General features: G+C 42.3%; 1 protein-coding gene across 1 annotated transcript in view; it reads left to right on the top strand.

The window, feature by feature from the left end:
- Positions 1-15,524, top strand: part of Mrpl1 (mitochondrial ribosomal protein L1) — a 55,704-nt gene extending 40,180 nt beyond the window's left edge. The window contains exons 8-9 of the mRNA XM_032916260.1: positions 13,262-13,343; positions 15,309-15,524. Of these exons, the coding sequence (XP_032772151.1) occupies positions 13,262-13,343; positions 15,309-15,430 (204 nt within the window). The 3' untranslated portion in view covers positions 15,431-15,524. The remainder of the gene's footprint in view (positions 1-13,261; positions 13,344-15,308) is intronic.
- The last annotated feature ends 5,113 nt before the right edge of the window (positions 15,525-20,637 follow it).

The raw sequence follows: 20,637 nt of genomic DNA, 5'->3' as shown, positions 1-20,637 counted from the left end.
CATTACTTACCTGTTACGCCTGCGTTTATGATGGGCAGACGGTCTATCATTAACAGTAACTGGTCCTTTGCTGTTTTAGAAGATACCAAATTCAGTTACAGATGTAAAATATTCACATGTACTTTAAAAATGTGCTTTATTCTTTGACATGCTAATTATATCCTCCCCCCACTCCCACCCCAGACAGTCTTCTCTCACCTTCATGCTTTGTTCTTTTTTTTTTTTTTTCCTTTCAAATAACTTACTGAGTCCCATGTGTACTTTTAATAGCTTAAAAACCATTTGGAGCTAGTGAGCTGACTCGGGCTAATGGCGCTTGACACACAAGCCTGGCACCTGAGTTTAGTCTTTAGACCCGGAAGCGGAAGGAGAGAACTGACTCCCCAGAGTTGTCCTCTAAGCACACAAGTCTGCTGCGGTGTGTACACAGCTGCTCCCTCACCCTGCCCCCACCACACAACTACCAATAATCCAGTTGAATCTGAACACAGTGGACCTTACTAAAATCTTAACAGTAGAGACACCGAGGTAGTAGGATTGTGTATTTAAGGCCAGTCTGGGCTGTGTAGCAAGACTTTGTTTCTTAAAAAAAAAAAAAAAAAAGTAATAGTGGTCAGCCTTGGTTTTCTGTAATTGTCTCCATTTCTTGCAAAGAGAAATTCTCTTGATAGGGGGTGAAGACTATGCTTACCTGGGTATAAGAACAAATATATAGACTATAGTTAGGGAATGTGCTTATTTAGTAAATTGATCTGTATGTTCTCTTCCAAGATCCATGACTTTGCCAGCACTGGGTACTTGAATAGGTTTTCTCTTGCTGAGTGGACCAGTTAGTTAGAGAGCTGTTGGTTACTGCCACAGTACGTGTACCACTATTGCCCCCTTAGGGTTGTGGTAGCCCATAGCTAGGTAAGGCTATCGGTTGTATCCATCCCTTGGATGCTTGCGTGGTACCTTCTGGTATGGTGAAAACCAGTCCTCAGGGAGTAGGCGTCCAGATCATTCCGACCCTTCGGCCCTGTGTATGAAGTGTGTGGTCTTCAGCCATAGGGACTTACCTTTCACATCTGGGCAGGGGCCAAAGAAGGGCAATGGCAATAGCAGATTGGTTTTAGAGTCTCTTGGACAATTCTGACCGACAACTCAAAAGAGGGCTTTTCACACCCAGTGTTAGGACTTTGGTAGATGCCCTGTGGTTCTTACAGGGAGCATTGTCAGCCCAGGTGGAATGTTTCCATTTAACTTATATATGTATGTGTATGTACTGACTTACATGTAGTACAGGAAATGTAGGCATTGTCAGTACTATGACTCATTAAGATATCGTCAGTCATTCTTCCTTAGAAGTCTTCTGTGTTTACCTCCCTTCCTTCTCCCCATGTCTCCACCCAGCTTGCTTGTGCACAGCATTTACCTTCTGTGTTGCTCTCCCCACCCCAGTGGCCCTTTCTGCAGCTACTCACATGCTCACATCAGACGATTTGGAGGTAGGAGCATCAGATGAGAGCCTGTGGCGTCTGTCTTTCTGGGTCTGGGTTTCCTCTCGGTATGATCTTTTCTAGTTCCATACCCACTGCAAAGGTCACGTCTGAATAGGTGCGTGGGCACCATATTTTCGCTGTCTGTTAGTTGAAGTACATTTAGGTTCCTTCCATTTTCTAGCTCTTGTGAAGAGAGAAACAGTAAGCATGGCTGAGCAGTGTGTAGAGCAGGATGTGTGTCCTTTGGGGGTGTGTGCCAAGGAGTGGTGTGCCTCGACCACACGGTAGATTTATGTTTAGCTTTTGAGGATTTTCCACGATCACGCAGAGTCACTACCAGTTTTCAGTTTCGCCAGTACTGAATGAGAGTTCCCTTTCCCCACACCCCTTCAGCACTGCTGGCTGTTGTGTTGATCTCTGCTCTTTGGATTGGGGTAAGGTGAAATCTCCAAGGTTTGGCTCTGCATTTTCCTGATTTCTAAGGATGAAGGTCTTTGTAGATATTTCTTAGCCATTCTTTCCCTTCATCTGAGAACTCTCTGTTCAGGCCCCAGCGCCACCGGCCCCCCCCCCCTAAATCTATAATTTGATTTTTTGACTTTTAAAAGTTTTTTATATAGTCTGAATATTAATTCTGTCAGATGTATAGCTGGCAAAATTTCTCTTCTATTCTGTTGCTTCTTGTTAGCTGGTTGATTGTTTCTCAAACTGTTCAGAGTTGTTTCAGAAACTTTTTTGTTCCGTGAAGTCTAGCTTGTCACTCGTTAGGCCTTGGTTCTCCGACGAATGGTCCTGTTCAGAAAGCCCGTTCCTCTGCTTATGTCGACATTGCCTACGGTACCTTCTGTTAACTTCAGTGTCTCAGGCGTCAGGCCTGGGCTCCATGTAGAATTAGTCTGGGACAAGGTGATAGATGCAGGTCTAATTTCATCCTTCTGCATGCGGACGTCCAGTTTCCGCAGCACCACTTGTTGAAGATACGTTCTTTTCTTCAATGTATTTGGCATCTTTGTGCAGTGTTAAATGGCAGAAGTTATATATACTCATGGTTTGGTCTTCAATTTTGAATTATTACTCTGTTTACATGCCAAGGCCATATTGTTTTTATTACAGTGAGCCTCTAAATTCTTTACAAATGTGTATTTCCACCCAAACGGAATTTTTAATAAGTTTTTTCACTGTACTGTTTCCTGACATATAAGATCAGAAATACTCGCGCTTTTCATTTATCTTAGACTACTGGGGACTCCTTGTGTTCTTTGAAATTAATTCCTGCTCACAGCATTTCAGATGACAAACTAGAACAAAACTCTATACATTTCTTGGACTCTGTTGCTTTATAAAACCTTAACACCAGTTAATGTCTTTCCTCCTCAAAAGGAGAATGCTGAGCAAAGAGAATTCTTTACCTGGGGTTCCACTGAGCAAGAAGTTGATAGGTAAACACAAAAAGTGTGGCTTTTTTAGTAACAGGTATGTCCAAACCAAGCTCTGTTTCCTCCATGTTGTTTTGCTCTCACTCCCTCTGTTGTGTCTTGTGGTGAGTGACTTAGGCTACTAACACAGCCACGCTAGTACACGTCTAAGGATCTCTTTAGTGTCCCGTCACGGGCTGACACGACGTGATACTTTCCCGCTTCAGTGTTTGCCCCTTCCTTACTATTCTCCATCACAAAGCATGCACCTGTCCTTGACATCTCCTGAGTGTAACCACTTCCTAACTGGAGTACACTACTGGGAATAAGCACAAACGTGCATGCCTTCAGAGGCTATAGGTACCACATAAACATGTATGTATGTATGTATGTGTGTATGTATGTATGTACGTACGTATATGCTTAAGCAGCAGCAGAGGAGGAAGACAAGGAGGAGGAAGAGGAGAAGGTGATGGTTGTGGTGATATGTGTGTGTGCATGGGATGTTATTTATATGGCTTTGGTTAGGGAGGGCGTCCATAAGAAGTGACATTTACATGGAAACTGATTTTTAGAAGGTAGGAGAAAGGGTGTTCTTGGGAGAGGGACCAGGAGGTGTGAAGGCTCTGAGGAAGAAAAGGCTTGGATGTTACAGAAACAGTGTTTCTTCTGGGTGTTAGAACAAGTTAAAAGACAGAACCCATAAAGGAGGATGTGCTCAAACACTCTGAGATGTCCAAACACAAGTAAGAAACTATTTTGATGTAGCAATGCATAGAACTGTGAATATATTTAGAATATGTCCCCAAATGGTTTACACATTGTAAAGGCCTTCATTCTTAATAGGAAAGCCTTTGTTCAGATGCTCCGGACCTCAGGAAACCCTTTTGGGATCAACAGCGGACTTTCCATGGCACGCAGAGCATTTGTATATATATTTGCACATTTCTTTTGACTAAGTGGCTGTGTATTAGTCGTGACTCAGAGACTCATGACTCATTTCTTAATTTACTGCATATTGCATGACTATTGTAGAGGCAAATTTGTCAACAAAATAGATAAAAATCTGTCTTTATGGAATGTGTGAATCCTAACCATAATCATCACATGCATATTCCATACATTTGGAATGTATGACCCCTGACCATAACTCTCAAGCACATATCCCATATATGGAGGGCTAAGAGGTCCCTCTCCCTTTTCCCTCTATCCCTGTTTCTTGTCTTTGGTTCCCAGGATAGAAAAGGAAGCCTCATCCTCTGGCTCAGAGGAGACAGAGGCTTGGCTCAAAGTTAATAGTGTGTGGTAAAGCATCCAGACCAGCTTCATACTGGTTCTCTTTGTATTTTGGACGTTTGTAGGAACTTTACTCAAGAGCTAGTTGCTCATCTCTGATGCTCTGAGAGTTATGTGACATCAAATATAATTTATAATTTATCAATTTTTATATTTATTTTCAGATTTAGCTTTCAATCTTTTTTCCCAAGGTTAATAAACCTTTTGAATTTTTGGTTTTCTTTCTATTTCTCTACTCCACGTCCACCCCTTTTACTGTCTTCTCTTTTTTGGTTTTCTAACAGCATGTCAGAAAGATGTAAGAGAACTAGTTTGGTGGGAAATGCATGTGGACTAGTATGAAGTTTTTATCACTTCATAGTTGGCAGTAGATCTTGCCTTCTTGGTGACATGCAGTTTAACCGGCTTTGATTACAGCAGCACCATGCATGTTTCCTCTTGTAGCGAGTCTCTCTTTTCCACAGCTTCCTTACATCGCTAGACAGATTCCTACTAGTGGACTAGCAAATAACTTAAGTCGGGGGTCTGGAAGATGACTCACTTGGTAAGTGTTTTCTGTACAAGCATGAAGTCCTGAGTCCAGATCCCACTCCCCCTTGAAAATCCTGACATAGTAGCACTTGCCGGGAGCTAGAGACTGGAGGATCCTTGGGGCTCTGGCTACTTTGGTCTTGCCAAATTGTTGAGCTCCAGGTTCAGTAAGAAACTGTTTCAACAAATGAGGCGGAGTATGATTAAAAGAAACACCCAACATTGCCTGCATCCACACAGAGGCCCATATGTACACACATCCTGCACATATGCACACATGCACACATGAACTCAAGTCTATGACACAAAACAAAGTAGTATTCAGAAGTTACCTGAGCTGGGCATGCTAGTGCCTGCCTGTGACCCCCCCCCAGAGCTTAAGTGGTTGATGGAGGAGAATCACAAGCTTCTGCACAGCCAAGGCTACAGAATTGAAACTTGGTCTCAAAAGACAAAAGAAGAACAAAAAGAAAGCGCATATTTTAAAAATATGAATACAACTGTTTTTATTCTAAAAGTTACATTTATTTAATTTATATTAATATATAATTAGTATATAAGCTCCAGAATATTTAAGAATAAATTGCAAAAAACTTTAATAGAAATGGGTGAAATTATGAAGAATATGCTTTTAATGTATTTATAAATAATCAAACCTAATCTTGTTTGCTGTGAAAGAAGAAAGAGGGCAGACAACTAAAATCTGATTACACAGAGGATGTCAAGCCCTAATTTAACTAGCATGTCTTGTCTGGGTTTCAGATATATTTGGAGCTTTGAACTGTGTAGTATAGCAGTAGCACCTTTGATGTGCTATTTTTGCCTTCTTTTTAAAGTAAAAGACACGTTTGACGTTGTAGACATGGTCTGTTCATGGGCATCACTCCGCGTGTTTATATAATGGTGAGATGTCCTGAGGCGAGAATGTTTTCAGCCTGGCATCTGATCAAAGCTGAACTGTAAGGTAGCAAAACCAACAAGTGCAAGACAGGGCCATGAACACAGTCAGGTCTTCTGTCGGAACGTGAGCTCTCAGGACAGGGAAGGAGCACGTCACAACAGGAAAAGTGAGCGTGCTGGATGGAATTCACCTAAACAAGGTGTGAATGTGGTAGGATTTGGAATGTCAAGGTTTGTTTTACAGTAACGAGGTCCATAAATTAAATTAGTGGTAGGAAAGAATATCTATTGTCAGATACCATCAAATACCTCTGCTAAAGGGAGCCAGCCATGGACTCATGACTCATCATCACATCTTCTTCTTTCCCTCTTTCTTTCCAGCCAACTAACGTCTCCTTGTATTATTTTTTGTACAGTATGGTGTACGTGTGATAAATGAAGAGATTACAAAGATAAGAAAATTCACCACAGAATGTAAAATACAGGAGATAAAGCTTGTCGGAAGTAAAACTGAAATCTCAAGGGTGTGGTGCTACAACAGGAGAAACTGTATTCACCCAAGATCCCAGCACCCACTTTGGCTACTTACAACTCCAGTAACTCCAGGTCCAGGGGCTCTGGTGGCCAGGGACATCCCTACTCACATGCATATAGCCACATGAACACATAAATTGACACATAATTTTAAAAAAAAACTTTAAAAAGTGGTCTTTTAACAAATTCAATAGCAATAATCATATATGACCCTTAAAATTGAAGTCCTGAATACTGAAATATGATCCAGCCCTTTACCAAAACACATTTGCCAACCCTAAACTATTAGATACATACATATAAGCCTGAGCGGTTCTCGGTCCAGGTGGGATGGTGTAACTGTCCTGTGCACTTGGTCATTCCCACTGAATGTAGCTGTGGGAAAACCTGGACGCTGTCCGTGCGTCCTCCGTGTCTCCTGTCATTGGTATCAGGCCTGCGTTCAGGCAGTGCACATGAGTGCGGCCCTAGGATGAACGAGAAATTCCTGAGGATAAAAGTGGGGACTACAAATGGAGGAGTCAAAGAACTTGAGTACAGATCATAGGAATCAGTCAGTCTATAGATCATAGGAATCAGTCAGTCTATAGATCATAGGAATCAGTCAGTCTATAGATCAGAGAGATCAGTCAGTCTGAAGATAGGCACCGCCCTAGAAAAGACAAAGGGAAGGACAGCTCAGGGACAGTGGCAGAGATCAGAGGTCCCTGTCAGTGGAGCCCGGAAGGAGCACCGCATGGACGTTAACGTGGGACTGTGGAGGGGTAAGAACTGTGCCTAGGCTCACGCAGAGGGCAGCCACTGTGGAGAACAGCTCGCTGCTGTGCTAGAGAGCTAACCACACACTGGCCTGTCTGGTGTTGGCCAGCTGTTGTACCCAGGAGATTACCTTCTAAAGTAAATGAAATCTCAGATTCACAGATATCTGAAGATAGGTGCTTACTTGTCAGTCAGGTATACCCTACTGGAAATGCTTAGTGACCTGCAGTTTTTGCTTGTTTTGTTTCTTTGGTATATTTGAAGACTTTACTAGGTGAGTTTCATTACCAGAAAATCTAGTGTGTTCCAAAATGCAGTATTTAAAGCATCTTCACTTTGTTGGTCCAAAGTCTCAGATATTTTTAGTTGGGTGTGATTGTGTACGATCTATAATCCTAGCACTCAGGAGACAGTGCGGTAAAAGAGCCTTTGAGAGGTTAAGACCAGCCTAGGCCACCTGATGAGTCAGTGCCCCCTCAAGAGTGTCCATCTGGCTCAAAGAAAAACGATTTGGGGGCATTTCAGGATTTATTTTATTTTACTGTTTTTGAGACGGGCTCTTTTGTATGTAGCCCAGAGTGACCTCAAAAGACCTTTTCATCTGAAATTGTGTATGAGTTGCTGTTTCTGTCCCCTGCCTCCACTGTCTGGGTGCTGGGCTGCAGGACTGGGCTGCCATGCCTGGCTTAGGAAGGAAGGGCTTCCGGTCACACTCACACCTTGTGTGTGGTACCAGCCCTGGACCAACTACACCGCAAACGCAGCTCCACGTTTTACGTTGTGTGGCGCTCAGCCTGAAACTGCAAAGTGAACCCATGCATGTCCTGTGTAGATGGACTAAACCCATCTCTGGTACTGTCATACAGTGTGACAGGACTCAGTGGTAAAAACTATAAACTCTTGATAGACACAAAAGCTCAGATAACATTTAAAAGGTTTCATACAGACATAAAAAAATGTAGTCAACAAAAAAGACAAATTGGATTCATAAAGATTAAACTTGACATGTCAGTGCACAGGGAGAGTATTTGCCATCTCCGTGTACACAGTGTTTGCTTTTAAAAAGGATGGAGGGGATTTTGCCCTCTCTACTTTTTACATACTATATATACTTTTACATACTATACTGTTATAAAAAAATATAGCCGCTAAGTTTTAAAGTGACCCCGGCTTCAGACACATCTGCCTCCAAAGGAGACATAAATGACCAAAAGCGAAGAAGACAGAAGCAGCAGCAGCCTTCAGGAGAGTACTGGTTAAAATCACAGTGGGACACTGATTTACACCTTTTAGGATAGCTGTCGTCAATGTGTGTGTAAGTGTGTAAAGTAAGTGTTGGTGAAAATGTGGAGAAACGAGCTCTTACAAATTGCTAGTGAGAATGAAATACTTCAGTCACCACCAAACGATATGTCGGATATTCAATTGCAGTTCTCTTTGCACGTGTGTGGTCAGAAGAGCAGACAGGAAGTGTGTCCGCATGAGTACCCTGGAGGATGCAAGCTGCTGTGTGGACGCTTGGAACAGAACCAGGGTCTCGGGAAGACAAGTGCTCTCAACTGCTCAGCCCCTCTGCAGCTTTAAATACTGAATAAAAGACCATGTTTATCGGGGGAATATGTGTACATAAAGGGTATTTGAGAAATAGCATAGGGAAGAATACAAAGATGACTGAAAACCTGTAATCACTGTAGTAGCTTCAGGCTCCTCATTACTGCCTTTACCCAAGCATCTACTATTTTGGTTTCTGTATTCCTATTACATACTGAGTTTGATGTCCTTAACACTGTGTCTTAAACTCCTTCCTACTCATAAAAACTCTTGCAAAGAATTTTAATGGCTGTTTTATAGTCTCTTGTGACAGATATATCATAATTTATTCAACCTTATTTCTTTTGTTGGGCATTAGATTGCTGCTAATATCTCATTGCTATTAAATTGCTTCAATGAACATAAATTTTCATTTCTAGTACATGCAGAATATATCCTTTGCCTGTGTATAAATGAGTAGTTTATTGAAAAGAAATCTGCATTTATTGAAATTAAAATGTGGAATATTTTTTCCCATTCACTGCTTCCAGCTGTGCCTAGTACAACTTCCCCTGTCCATTAGGCAGACATCATGGCCCTAATGGCTGTTAGTGATTTGAAGAGTAGTTTGTCTGGTTTCTAATAGTAGTTTCGTATCTAGAGACTTCCTTTGCCCAATTTAGAGGCGGCTTTTATGCCTTAGTGACCTGAATAGAGAGGGTTACTAGGTTCTCACCTTCTCTTGCTCTAGACCTTGGAGTGCATGGGCCTAAGCTGCCTTTGCATCCAGCACCTCTTCTGGGCCTGATCTCGCCAGGCTCCAGTATAGACTGGCTCGGCAGAGTGTGTGGAGGGAAAGGTGGGTGCTTCTGCCTATCCGGGAGTTGCTGTTTGGTTTGTCGGTGTTTTCTAGCCGTCTCCTGATGGCTTGAACTCCACATACCACATTCTACCAGCAGCCTCATCCTCCTGAGAGTCTCTCTTTCTTACAAGTGAGGTCTCTGGAGCCATCTCTCCTAACTTCTGATTCTACTTGAATTGGTAGAGAAGGCAGTAGGGTGGCCTCAACTATTGGTATTTTCTTATATGTAGAATATAGGACACTACATTTTCTATTTTTGTTTCTAGATTTGGGCCCTGTCATCAACCCTAAAGAGCTTGTTTTAAATGCACGTATAAATTTATAACAGCTATTGCTAGGAATTTTTCCTACCATTATTTTTAAATTGCAATGCAATTCTTAGCCAAATAAAACATATTTTGCCTCATCTGCATAGTAGACAGGAAAAAAAGTCTCAAAAAGCCTAAAAACTAAAAGTCTATTGAATAAAAAAACATGGTGTTATAAAAAATTTAAAAAGATAGTAACACGGCACAGACATGCTCTGGAAGACAGCAGTGGTTGTTTTGCTCAATCACTTCGTAAATATCTCTTAGTTCTGTTTTCAGTGCCATAGACCAGCAAGCTTGACTCTGGGCAGAGCCCGGCTGTCCACCTGGTTTGTAAGGAAGGGTTTGTTGGAACACAGCTGCACTCTTTTATGTGTTGTTTTAACTTCTGTTTTGTCCCAGCGGTCGCCTTGAGCAGTTGTAACAGAGCCCATTTGGCTTGCAAAGCCACACATATTTACTATGTCACCATTTACAAAGATAGTGTGCCAAGTCCTGCCTTTATGCATTTCCTCCACAATCCTTTGTAAAGCAGATAAGAAGTGTGGTTCATCTGCTTGGCAACACTAAGTCATCCCTTACTGTTGGAAACATAAATCCTGAAGTCTTTGCTTTTAATTCTCATTAGAATCAATCTCCAATTCTCTATTCCCTAACCCTTTCATGGGAAAATGCAAAGGCTGGCTTTAAGACTTTGGTTCTCGGATTTATTTTGTTGAGCCCAAATAGTGGTTTGGTTTTACTGAAATTAGTGTTTTGAAGCTGGAAGGTATCACATGGAAGTCTGGCTTGCGACTTGTTGACAGATGAGGACTTGGAATTGCACGGGTTCTGCAGCCAGGGTGTTAAGAGCTAGTTAACACTTTGGAGTGGAAGTCCTCCACCTCTGTGGGGACATCAGCACACACACCCTCCTCCACAGTCACCTGATCCACCTCCTGAGGTTCTTCGGACCAGAGCATCCCTCCTGTCCTTGGAAACTCTTCATCCTTTAAGATTCTGGTTTGTCCTGAAGTGTGTCCTCACCTCTTCCTCTGGTCCCTCCTGGTGCCTACTCATTACTTAGAGAGGCACATGGTGGCTAGACTGCAAGTCCTTTACAGTCCCTCTCCTTTTGTCTCACGGCAGACCCATCTGCTTTTCAGAGCACTTGCACATTGTAACTCTTGGGATCACAAGCCACCGAGTAGTGGGAGTGGAGGCCATAGACACGGGGCTTCGGGGCTGCTCCTCACATGCCTGTGCTTTGGTGTTTGCGTTTGCTTTAGTTTTGAAACAGGGCCCCTCTGTGCAGTCTAGGGTGGCCTAGAATTTGCTGTGTAGAACAAGCTGGCCTCAAATTAATGATCCTGTTGCCTCAGCCTCCCCAGTGCAGGGTTACATAATGTGCCTCCAGTCCTGACTTGCACATGCTCTTGCATAAACTGGTTTTGTTTTCTGCTTCTCAACTTTTAATATTAAGTGAGGGGTAATAATAATAATATCTGCTTCACTGAGTTCTTGGAGAAATGAATGAATCTGTGTAGATGCTTAAACACTTAACCCAAAGTAAGATCCCATTAAATGGAGTTATGCAATCAATTCTTGTTCTTACAACTTCAGTTAATGTCCTGTAAAGACGTGGTCTCAGTTTACACTGTTGTGGGTCATGGGAAGTAGATGCTCTGTTAAACCACACTTGACTTAATTCTAGAATATTGCATTTGGAGTGGGTTTGGAGTCAGATGGTTAGTAGTGCTCACCCACGGTGACATCCTCTGCAGTCCCAGTCACCTGAAGATTATATAATGTTATCAGAACCATGTTAGGACTCATAGTCACAGGAGCTGGCCACTCTAAAAACACTTATTTCTACTTATATGTGGGTGGGCATGAATGCAGTGCTTATAGAGGTCAGACGGGCATCAGATCCCCTGGAAGTGGAGTCACAGATGGATGGGAGCCGAGACCTGGAGCTGGGCCTTCTGGATGAGCAGCTGTCAAGTCAACATCAGTCAGACTTAATATTTCCTTTCTTCTGGTGCAATAAAAATCTATAAATTTTAATACATTTATTTATGCATTATGTGTATGTGTACATACACAAACATGCCACAGCACACTCGTGGAGGTCAAAGAACAGTCTGCAGAAGTCAATTCTCCTCCACCGTGTGGGCTGGACTCAGGCCATCAGATTTGTAGTTGAGCGTCTAACTGCCGAGCCCTCTAACCCTGATTTATAATATACATGGAGAGAGGGGGGGGAAGAGAAAGTACATGGATATATGGATATGACATACCATGAAATAATCTGACAATAAATAACTGATTGTAATACTTTCAAATGGGAAATTAGTTTAAAAATTATACCATCTTTGCTGTAGAAGTTTCATATAAATTACTTTAAACTTAATGATACACGTAAATCACTTTATCAGGTATGATACTATACATTGACTTAAGTGTTTTGTGTAAAACTAATTCGGGAAAACTACTTATTTTTGTTCTTATAAAGATAAATACTATGTATAATGCTTGTCTTGTGGCGGTGAAACAGCTATTTTTTTTTCCGTGATAATTTTTAGCCCTGAGACTTTGCTTTATATACTCAAATGTAGAAAGACTGAAACCTGATGAGCAAATGGGGTGTCAGAGTTTCTGTTTTCTAGTGATTCACCTCAGACACTAGAAACAGACGGACGAGCCGTCTCAGAGAGTGGTTCCTATAGCAGTGCAAATGTCAAAGCTGTGAATAATAGCCTGTCTGTGGTTTGCTCATGTTACACTTAACATACAGAAACTAGCTCTTTCAGAAGGAGTGTGCATTATTTAAAGTTAATTTATATGTGTCTTTTTAAATTTTTATTCTCTGCAAAGGTTGAAATAATTTTTGCCACTGTAATCCACAGTCCCAGAAAATATTCAAACTTAGTACAAGTGGCTCTCACAGTGGCCCAGGAGTGCTGTTTCTTCAGGAGTCTTTCTTCTCTCTTCACCTTTCTTAGTCAGACATCTCTGAAGACCCTAAAGCAGAGGTTTCATTTTTGCATGCTGGTAGGCATTTTTCCTGAACAAGTTTGCATGACCTAAAACGTTTAAGACATGTTCCTGAGTATACTTTGCTGATATGAACTATAGCATTACTTCTCAAGCCTGGTGTCACATGTCTAACTCTGGCCCTGGGAAGACAGAGACAGGAGGACTCCTGGAGCCCAGTGGCCGGCCAACCTCGCCAGACTGGTGAGCTTCAGCTTCATCGAGAGACTCCATAACGTGGAGCAGTAAAGGGAGGCATCAAATGTTGGCCATTGGCTTCAGCCCACACGTGCACAGATGCGCTAGCCCCACCCCCACACACGCACAGAAGTTAAAGAGAACATTCCTAGTTTGGGGTGAACGCATGGTGTGTGTGTTTGGGATGTGCTTTCAGGAAATTACTTGGAAACTGCAGATCCTAAAGTGGAAAAACGTACAAACAGCCCATTATGATATATTGTATAATGTAACTGTCGACTTGTAAGTATATAAAGATACATAGGTAGAGCTCTTGTTTGCTTTTATAGTAGAGTTTTTAATATGCCATTGCATTAGGTAAACACAGAAAACAGCATCTAGAATACATATGGACAGTTCCCGGATTGTGATGTCTGTGTCTGGTTCTTGCAGTTGGATATGCCAAGTGACCAGTTAGCTGCCAATCTTCAAGCTGTCATAAATGAGGTGTGCAGGCACAGACCACTGAATCTGGGTGAGTAGCTGGGTGAGGTAGGACATCCTTAAACCCCAGTGATGCTTCAAAACTATGAAATACTGAGACAAAGCATTAACGTACAAGTTCTATAGCTGCAGTCCTTCCAGGGATTAAATAAGTAAAATTTATTTTTTCCAAAGGATTCTTAATTACTGTATTCGTGAATCATGAGGTTTGAGAGCCTTAAATAAGGTTTTAAATAAAAATGTCTTTATTAGTAGCAAAGAATATACCCCCAAAGCTCTGTACCTTTGCATATTCTACTGTTAACTGTGTTAAGGTTTAAAAGAAAACTAATTGCTTTAAAGTTACAATGGGTTAAATAGGAAAGAACACCATTTATTAAATGGTGGTTTGAAGCCAGTTGGCCTTCTTAATCTTTACTTTTTAAAAGAAAGGAGGTATTTTTTCATGGGAAGAGAGTCATCATTGTAATTGGCTGATTCTTTTGCCATGCGGAGAAGAACATGGGTACTGTAGTAGCTGGAACACAGCCTACTTCCGTGCCTTTAGCATGCCTGTGTTCCTCACACGAACTACAACTGTGGTGCCAGGCTCCACCCACTGCCCATACAGTTGCCGTGCTCGGCGTTTACAGGATTTAGTTAATAATCAAGTTAATTAAAACACGTATTTGAACTACTTTTGTCATTGCTGTGAGGAGACCATGACCAAGGCACTATTATAAAGGCAAACTTTTTTTGTGTATTGTATGAATTTTTCCTCCTTTTTATTTATTTATTTTTAATTATTTTTTAACTATTCACTTTACATCCCACTCATTCCCTCTTCTGGTTACACTCTCCCACAAACCTTCCTTCTATTCCCCTCCCCTTCTCTTCTGAGTGGAGGGGACCCCTAGGTGTCCCCCACCCTGGCGCATCAAGTCTCTGCAAGCCTAAGTGCATCCTCTCCCACGGAGGCCAGACCAGTGGCTCAGGCTCTGAGGTCAACAGTTGATAAATGGGGCCCCATGAAACCGCAAAGCTTCTGTAGGGCAAAGGACACTGTCAATAGGATGAAACTGCAGCCTACAGATTGGGAAAGGATCTTTACCAACCCTGTAGCTGGTAGAGGACTAATCCAAAATGTATAAAGAACTCAAGAAGTTAAACACCAACAACCCAAACAACCCAATTAAAAAATGGGGCACAGAGCTGAAGACGCACATTTAACTGGGGCTGGCTTACAGGTTCAGAGGCTCAGTCCATTATCATCATGGTAGGAAGCATGGCAGCATCCAGGCAGGCATGGTGCAGGAGGAGCTGAGAGTTCTACATCTTGATCAAAGGCAGACATGAGGAGGCCCTCTTCCACATTGGGTGGAGTTTGAGCACAGGACCTTAAAGCCCATTCCCACAGTATGAACTTCCTCCAACAAGGCCACGCCTCCAAATAGTGCCACTCCCCATGGCTAAGCAGATGCAAACCACTGTAGCCATCCTGGAGAATTAAGCACATTGGTGATTGAATATCCTGTTAATTCTTTCATCCAAAATACCACCACAGACATGGTGTATACATAGATTCTTTTATGCCACAGGGAACTTTGCTCTTCTGAGATAGCTAGAGAAGAGTAATAGACTATAAATTCTCTAAAAACTATTTTTCTCTTTCTGCCATTTGAGAGGAAGCCCTTTAACTGTTGTTAGGAAGAGTCTTAACTTGTGGAGAGTTTTATCAACTGTTTGGTAACTCAGCATTGTTGTCTGAGCTGACTGCTTCAGAGAAATATTCAGAGTATTTCCATCTGATATAAGCACTGCCTACTCCCTTCAGTGTTGACCACCTTCTGGACGGAAGCTGAGGCTCTCTGGCGACTGCGTTTCCTGGACCACTATCTAGGGCAGTGAGCTGTCCAGGACAGCAGCACTGGAGTCCGTCAGTCAGCTTTCCTGTGCCTAGCTCTGATCCGCAGGGCTCTAAGTGAGAAAGTCACGCTGGCTCTGGTCTTTGTTCTAGGTCCATTTGTGGTCCGTGCCTTCCTTCGCAGTTCCACCAGTGAAGGTTTGCTACTGAAGACTGACTCGCTCTTACCCAAAGAGGCTGGAACCGCAGAAGCTGGAACCACAGAAGCTGCCTAGAAGTGTTGTATTGTGATATTATTGGGGATGTGTAGACCCCCAATATTGTGTGTCAAGAAACAACAAAGACGTCTATAAAACTGTATAATTTCTCTTTTGGCTCCTCATGTTTTCTTAATTAGTACATTTAGAAGTAAATTTTCACTTTTTTTTTTTTTTACAGTTTCAAAAATGAGGAAAAAATGTCAGTTTCTAAAAATCCTGTTACTTTTTTTTTTAATTTTTTTATTGTTTAGATTTTTCTGGACTTGGATCCTGTCATACACATACTCACACACCCATCCCCTCTTTATTTTTTTTATTGTTTTTCATTAATTTTATTTATTTATTCACTTTACATTCGGATCACAGCCCTCGCTTCCTCCGCTCCTCCACATCCCACCCTCACAATCCCCTGTTGCCCCCTCCCCATGGGAACCAACCTGCCCTGGCAAGTCAGGCTGAAGCAGGACTGCGTACGTCCTCTCCCTCTGAGGCCTGATACAGCAGCCCAGTTAGGGGAAGGGGATCCAGAGGGAGGCATAAGAGTCAGAGTCAGCCCCCGTTCCACTTGGGGACCCACATGGCGACCTACCGCACATCTGCTTCAGAGGTGGAGGTGGCCTGGACCCAGCCCATGCATGTGGTGGTTCAGTCTCTGTGAGCCCCAGGGATACATGTTAGTCAACTCTGTAGGTCTTCTTGTGATGTCTCTGACCGCTCTAGCTCCCTCAATCCTTCCTTAGCGTCAGTGTTCTGTATTTTGGTAGAATCCAGGTCTAGGAGTGCTTTCTAGTTTTCTGACATTCCTTCGGGGGCCATGGCCATCGGAAGTAACAGCAGCATCCTCATTCCCACCAGGCTGCATCACCAGCAGGGTTCTGCGTGTGTGGTGCTGCGGTTGGGGGACATGTTGAAGTTGGAGATCTTCCGAAGTTGCTCTCCACTTTGAATTTTGGACACTAAATATGGGCTTCCCCAGGTTGACTAGACCCATCTGTCCCCAACTTGCAAGTCCTCACAGTGGCCTAGGAAGCTCAAATAACCAGGAACGACAACTACACTCACAGAGTTTTTGCCAAGCGTTGGTTTACATATGAATTACTTAGAAGCTTTGCATAGAACAAATAGCTAGTCTTCACCTAGTAATGGGAGATTGATCTGGGAATTCTGCATGCCTTATCAGGTAGTGGGACGTTGGGGACACTAGTGGACACTAATGCTGTCAACCCTGATTGTAATAGAAAAACCGATTTACAGACCAACATCAGTTTATTCTAGAATTCCACAAGTGATCTAAAGTACCAGATTGAAAGTCACCATGTATCTCACTACCCAATTTACAAAAGATCTCAAAGTTTGTAATATTTTAAATACAACAAATTACAAATATTAATTTGCAATTCTAATTTATGTGTAATTACAAATATTAAATATTTTTAAATATTAAAATTGTTTAAATATTTTAAAAATTATCTTTATTGTATGTGTATGAGTATATTGTGTATATATCATATACAGGCCTGTCAGAAGAGGTGCTGAAGCCCTTGGAATTGGGGTTGCAAATAGTTATGAGCCATCCTGTGGGTGCTGGGAATTGAACCTAGGTCCTTAGAAAGAACAAGTGTTCCTAATTCCTGGTCCATCTCTCCAGATCCAAGATTTTGTCCCTGAACCTAGATATGGGACAAGTTTCTACTTTCTGGTCTATCCCTGTCTATAAATAATTTAAACCTGTGCTAGCCCTGTGGAAAGCAAGTTGTCCCGTAAGACAAACTAGAACATGACAAGATGACCACCTCATGGAAAGCCTTTTTGCCACATGCCTCTCGGCAAGCAGCGTGTAGTTGGGGGTGGAGCAGTATAATGTTAAGTAGCATACTAATGCAATACACAAGAGAGACGGATTTCCTTACGTGCTAAAACTAGACACTACCTTTTACATCAAAGCACCCAAACTCGCTGTCCAGCAGGTGGCGACAACAGCCTTTCCAATGGCTTTTAAATGGTTGTAGATTGGTGATCTGATTTCTCACCCGACTGCAGGTGAAATAGCAAAGACAGTCCTGCGCATGCCATGGGGAGCTTTGTTTTAGAGAGAATGGTCTGTTTGTATTCTATTTGGATCAGGCCATAGAGGTTTCTCTGGGTGTCTAGTGGATATTTAGAAGTTTATGTGTATGTTTGTATGTCTGGACATGTATGTTTTGCATGTGCTGGTGTACTGTGTGTACAGGCACCCAGGATCCAGAAGACTCCATCAGAACCTTTGTACCTACAGTTAACAGCTGGTTGTGAGCTGTCCATCATGGGTCCTTGGAACTGAACTCGGGTTCTCTAGAAGAGCAAGAAGCCCTCTTAGCCACAGAGCTGTCTGTCTGTCCAGCCCCTATTTTGAAGTGTGAGGGTTTGTTATTATAGACAATTTCAAGCATGAAGAAAATGAGAAAACCATGAATACACACTGGCACATCGGCCAGATTTAGCAGCTCAAACATTCTGCAGGTGTCCATCATCTCTGCCTTCTTCCTACTCCCCTCTCATGACAAATCCCATTTTTCGTACAGCCTAAGGAGTTTAAAAAGTAGCCAGAGAATAGTTACAACAAGGCATTAGGTTTACTTTTCAAAACCCATTATATTTATGTTCTAATTTAACATTGGGAATCCTTATTATTTCTTGGGTAATTATAGGGGTTTTTAATGTAATAATGGACAGAATAGTCTGTACTTGGAGAACTCTGAGTATAAAAACATAGTTGGCCACAAAAAAATGTGTAAGTAGTCACGCTTAAATAAGAAGTTGGTGTTTCCCCTTAATTTTTCTTAGATATAAAGTTGTAATTTATTCTCACAAGGAATAGAAAATATGTTTGAATATCTTTAAACGTTTGCAAAGGAAGAGAAAATAATTTGGGGGTGGCGGGTTGCAAGATGCTCAGTGGATAGAGGCACACGCCTGGCAACCATTGCTCAATCCTCGGAACCCTCATAAAGGTGGAAGGAGAGAATCAACTCCACTGAGTTGTCCTCTCAACAGGGCAGGCACGCACACACACACACACACACACACACACACACACACACACACATACACACACAGGGCTTGACGAATGAAAAATGCATTGTAACAAATGGAAGTGCTTCAGATTATGTCAAATAGTAAAGGGACATAAACGTTCGAAGAAAGATTTAACGTCCTGGAAATCCTAAGGCAACTTAAATTGGTTGTACTTTCTTTTTTTTTCCTTTTCCCTTGTTGGGTGCACAAAGGTCCTTATGTCCACAGATCACCGGGGAAACCAGGAATGTTAATCACTCGGGGGGTGTTTCCTCAGAGGATGAAATAAGCTGTTTTCTGCCCAGGGGCCAGAATGGATATTGTTATTAACCTGGTGACCTTTTGCTATCTGTGGAGGCAGACCTCACCCAAATTTCTCAGAACGCTTATCTCACACTCTCCCTTCCCAGCCCTTTGTCTTTAGCTCCTTAGGGGAGATGTCCTGTGTACTTCATAGCCTGCTGACCTCTATTCTTTGTTGGTCAGAGACCACACCCGATCCTAGGCCCTTACACTACAGAACCGTCTCCTCAGGGTCACATGTAGTTTGTAAAGGAGTTTCTATGTAGTCACACCTTAAGCTTAATTCGCACCTGGAATTGGGATGATTGTTGCCTGGAAACCTTTCTCCGAATTCTAGTGTGTTTAAATATTCCTACACCAAGTCACCTGGCATAAGAAAGGAGACACCTTGGCCCACATATCCAGTGCTTCAGTCACTTTAAACTGATAAACAAGAAGAGGTTTCTGTGTTAAATGAAAAGTCTAGTGATGGTGCCAAATTGCCAAAGAGTAATCTTTGGTGGTATAAAAAATGATAAATGATCCATATTTTATGTAAATACGGGGCCGGGAGAACAACACGCTGGTGGAGTACTTGCCTAGCATGACTGTGGTTCTGTTTCCATCTCTACTGCAACAAAATAAGTAAAGAAAGAAATAGGCACATCTGTAATATCCTGCAGGAAGACTAGAACATAAAGACAACTTAACGGTTGTTATTATTACCTAAAATGGGCATTTAGTAGGTAATTATGCTTATTTTAAAAATTAAAGTATTGCTATATAAATTACGTGAACTACTGAACTTCCAGAGTGTTTGCTTGTTTCTTTGTTTAGCATTTACATTCCTGCCCCATCTGTGAATGCTGCACTCTCTTCACATCTTTGGTTCCGCGTGCCTTTTCCCTCTGAGCCCTGCCAGTAGGCGTGTACGGTAGTCATATGTTTTGAGAAAACAAGTCATTTCACTGAGAAACTTCTCAGCACGTATCAGTGGGAGAAGAGAGAGAACTTCTCTGAGGCTTTGGAAGCAGAGCTTGGCCAAACTAATTTGGAGTCTAGGGAGGCTGAATCTGTCTGGGTGAACAGAGCTGCGTCGTGGTTTCTCTTTAGCTCCAGTCAACAGAAACAGAACCAGAGGAAGGGTGTGTGATAAGGATAGGGGAGTCTTTAAGTCGCAGAGAGAGAAGAAACACAGACCGCTACGGGGAACGTTCAAAACGCAGAACAAACCTCCACTAAAATCTAAGTTGCACCAATGAGTGGAGTGTCACCTCAGATTGCAGCTGGCAAGGTCGATTGTCTCACTCCACCGGGATCAAGTTCTAAGACGAGAGCGTCCATTTGGTCCAGTTTACTTTGCATGCCGACTTGCAGGCTAGGAGAGGGCAGAATTGATATTCTCACGCAAACACACCGTGCAGAAGAAATTCCTCAAAAGGAATAATATTACAGTGACTCCCAGCTGAAGATCAGCCAAAGAGAGCAAAACGCAGACCCACCTATTCTGTGAGTGAAATGTCTCCTGTAAGTAAACGGAATTAATACCTATATTAATCCTAACTCAAAACACTGGCTGCGTTGCCTCATATATATGTTACTAGTCCTTCGGGAAACGTTTATGGTTTTCCCCATACATCGTTTTGCTGAACGTCATTGTTATGGCTCTGTGAGTATGAGTAGCTGCCTCTCTCCAGTGGATTACTAGAGCATGAGCACGCAGTGGTGTGAACATACATGCTGTAGACCAACTGTATGCAGCTATACACTCTTTTTTTTTTTTTTTTTTCCGGAGCTGAGGACCACTGAGCTAAATCCTCAACCCCTCAGCTGTACATTCTTAATGCTACCCAGGAATGAACTGTTTTATTGATATAGGTTACAAA

The sequence above is a fragment of the Rattus rattus genome, chromosome 11, assembly GCF_011064425.1.
Source record: "Rattus rattus isolate New Zealand chromosome 11, Rrattus_CSIRO_v1, whole genome shotgun sequence".
In the NCBI taxonomy this organism is placed as follows: Eukaryota; Metazoa; Chordata; class Mammalia; order Rodentia; family Muridae; genus Rattus; species Rattus rattus.
Note: the sequence above shows the minus strand (reverse complement) of the source record. Positions and strands in the feature narration are given on the sequence as shown.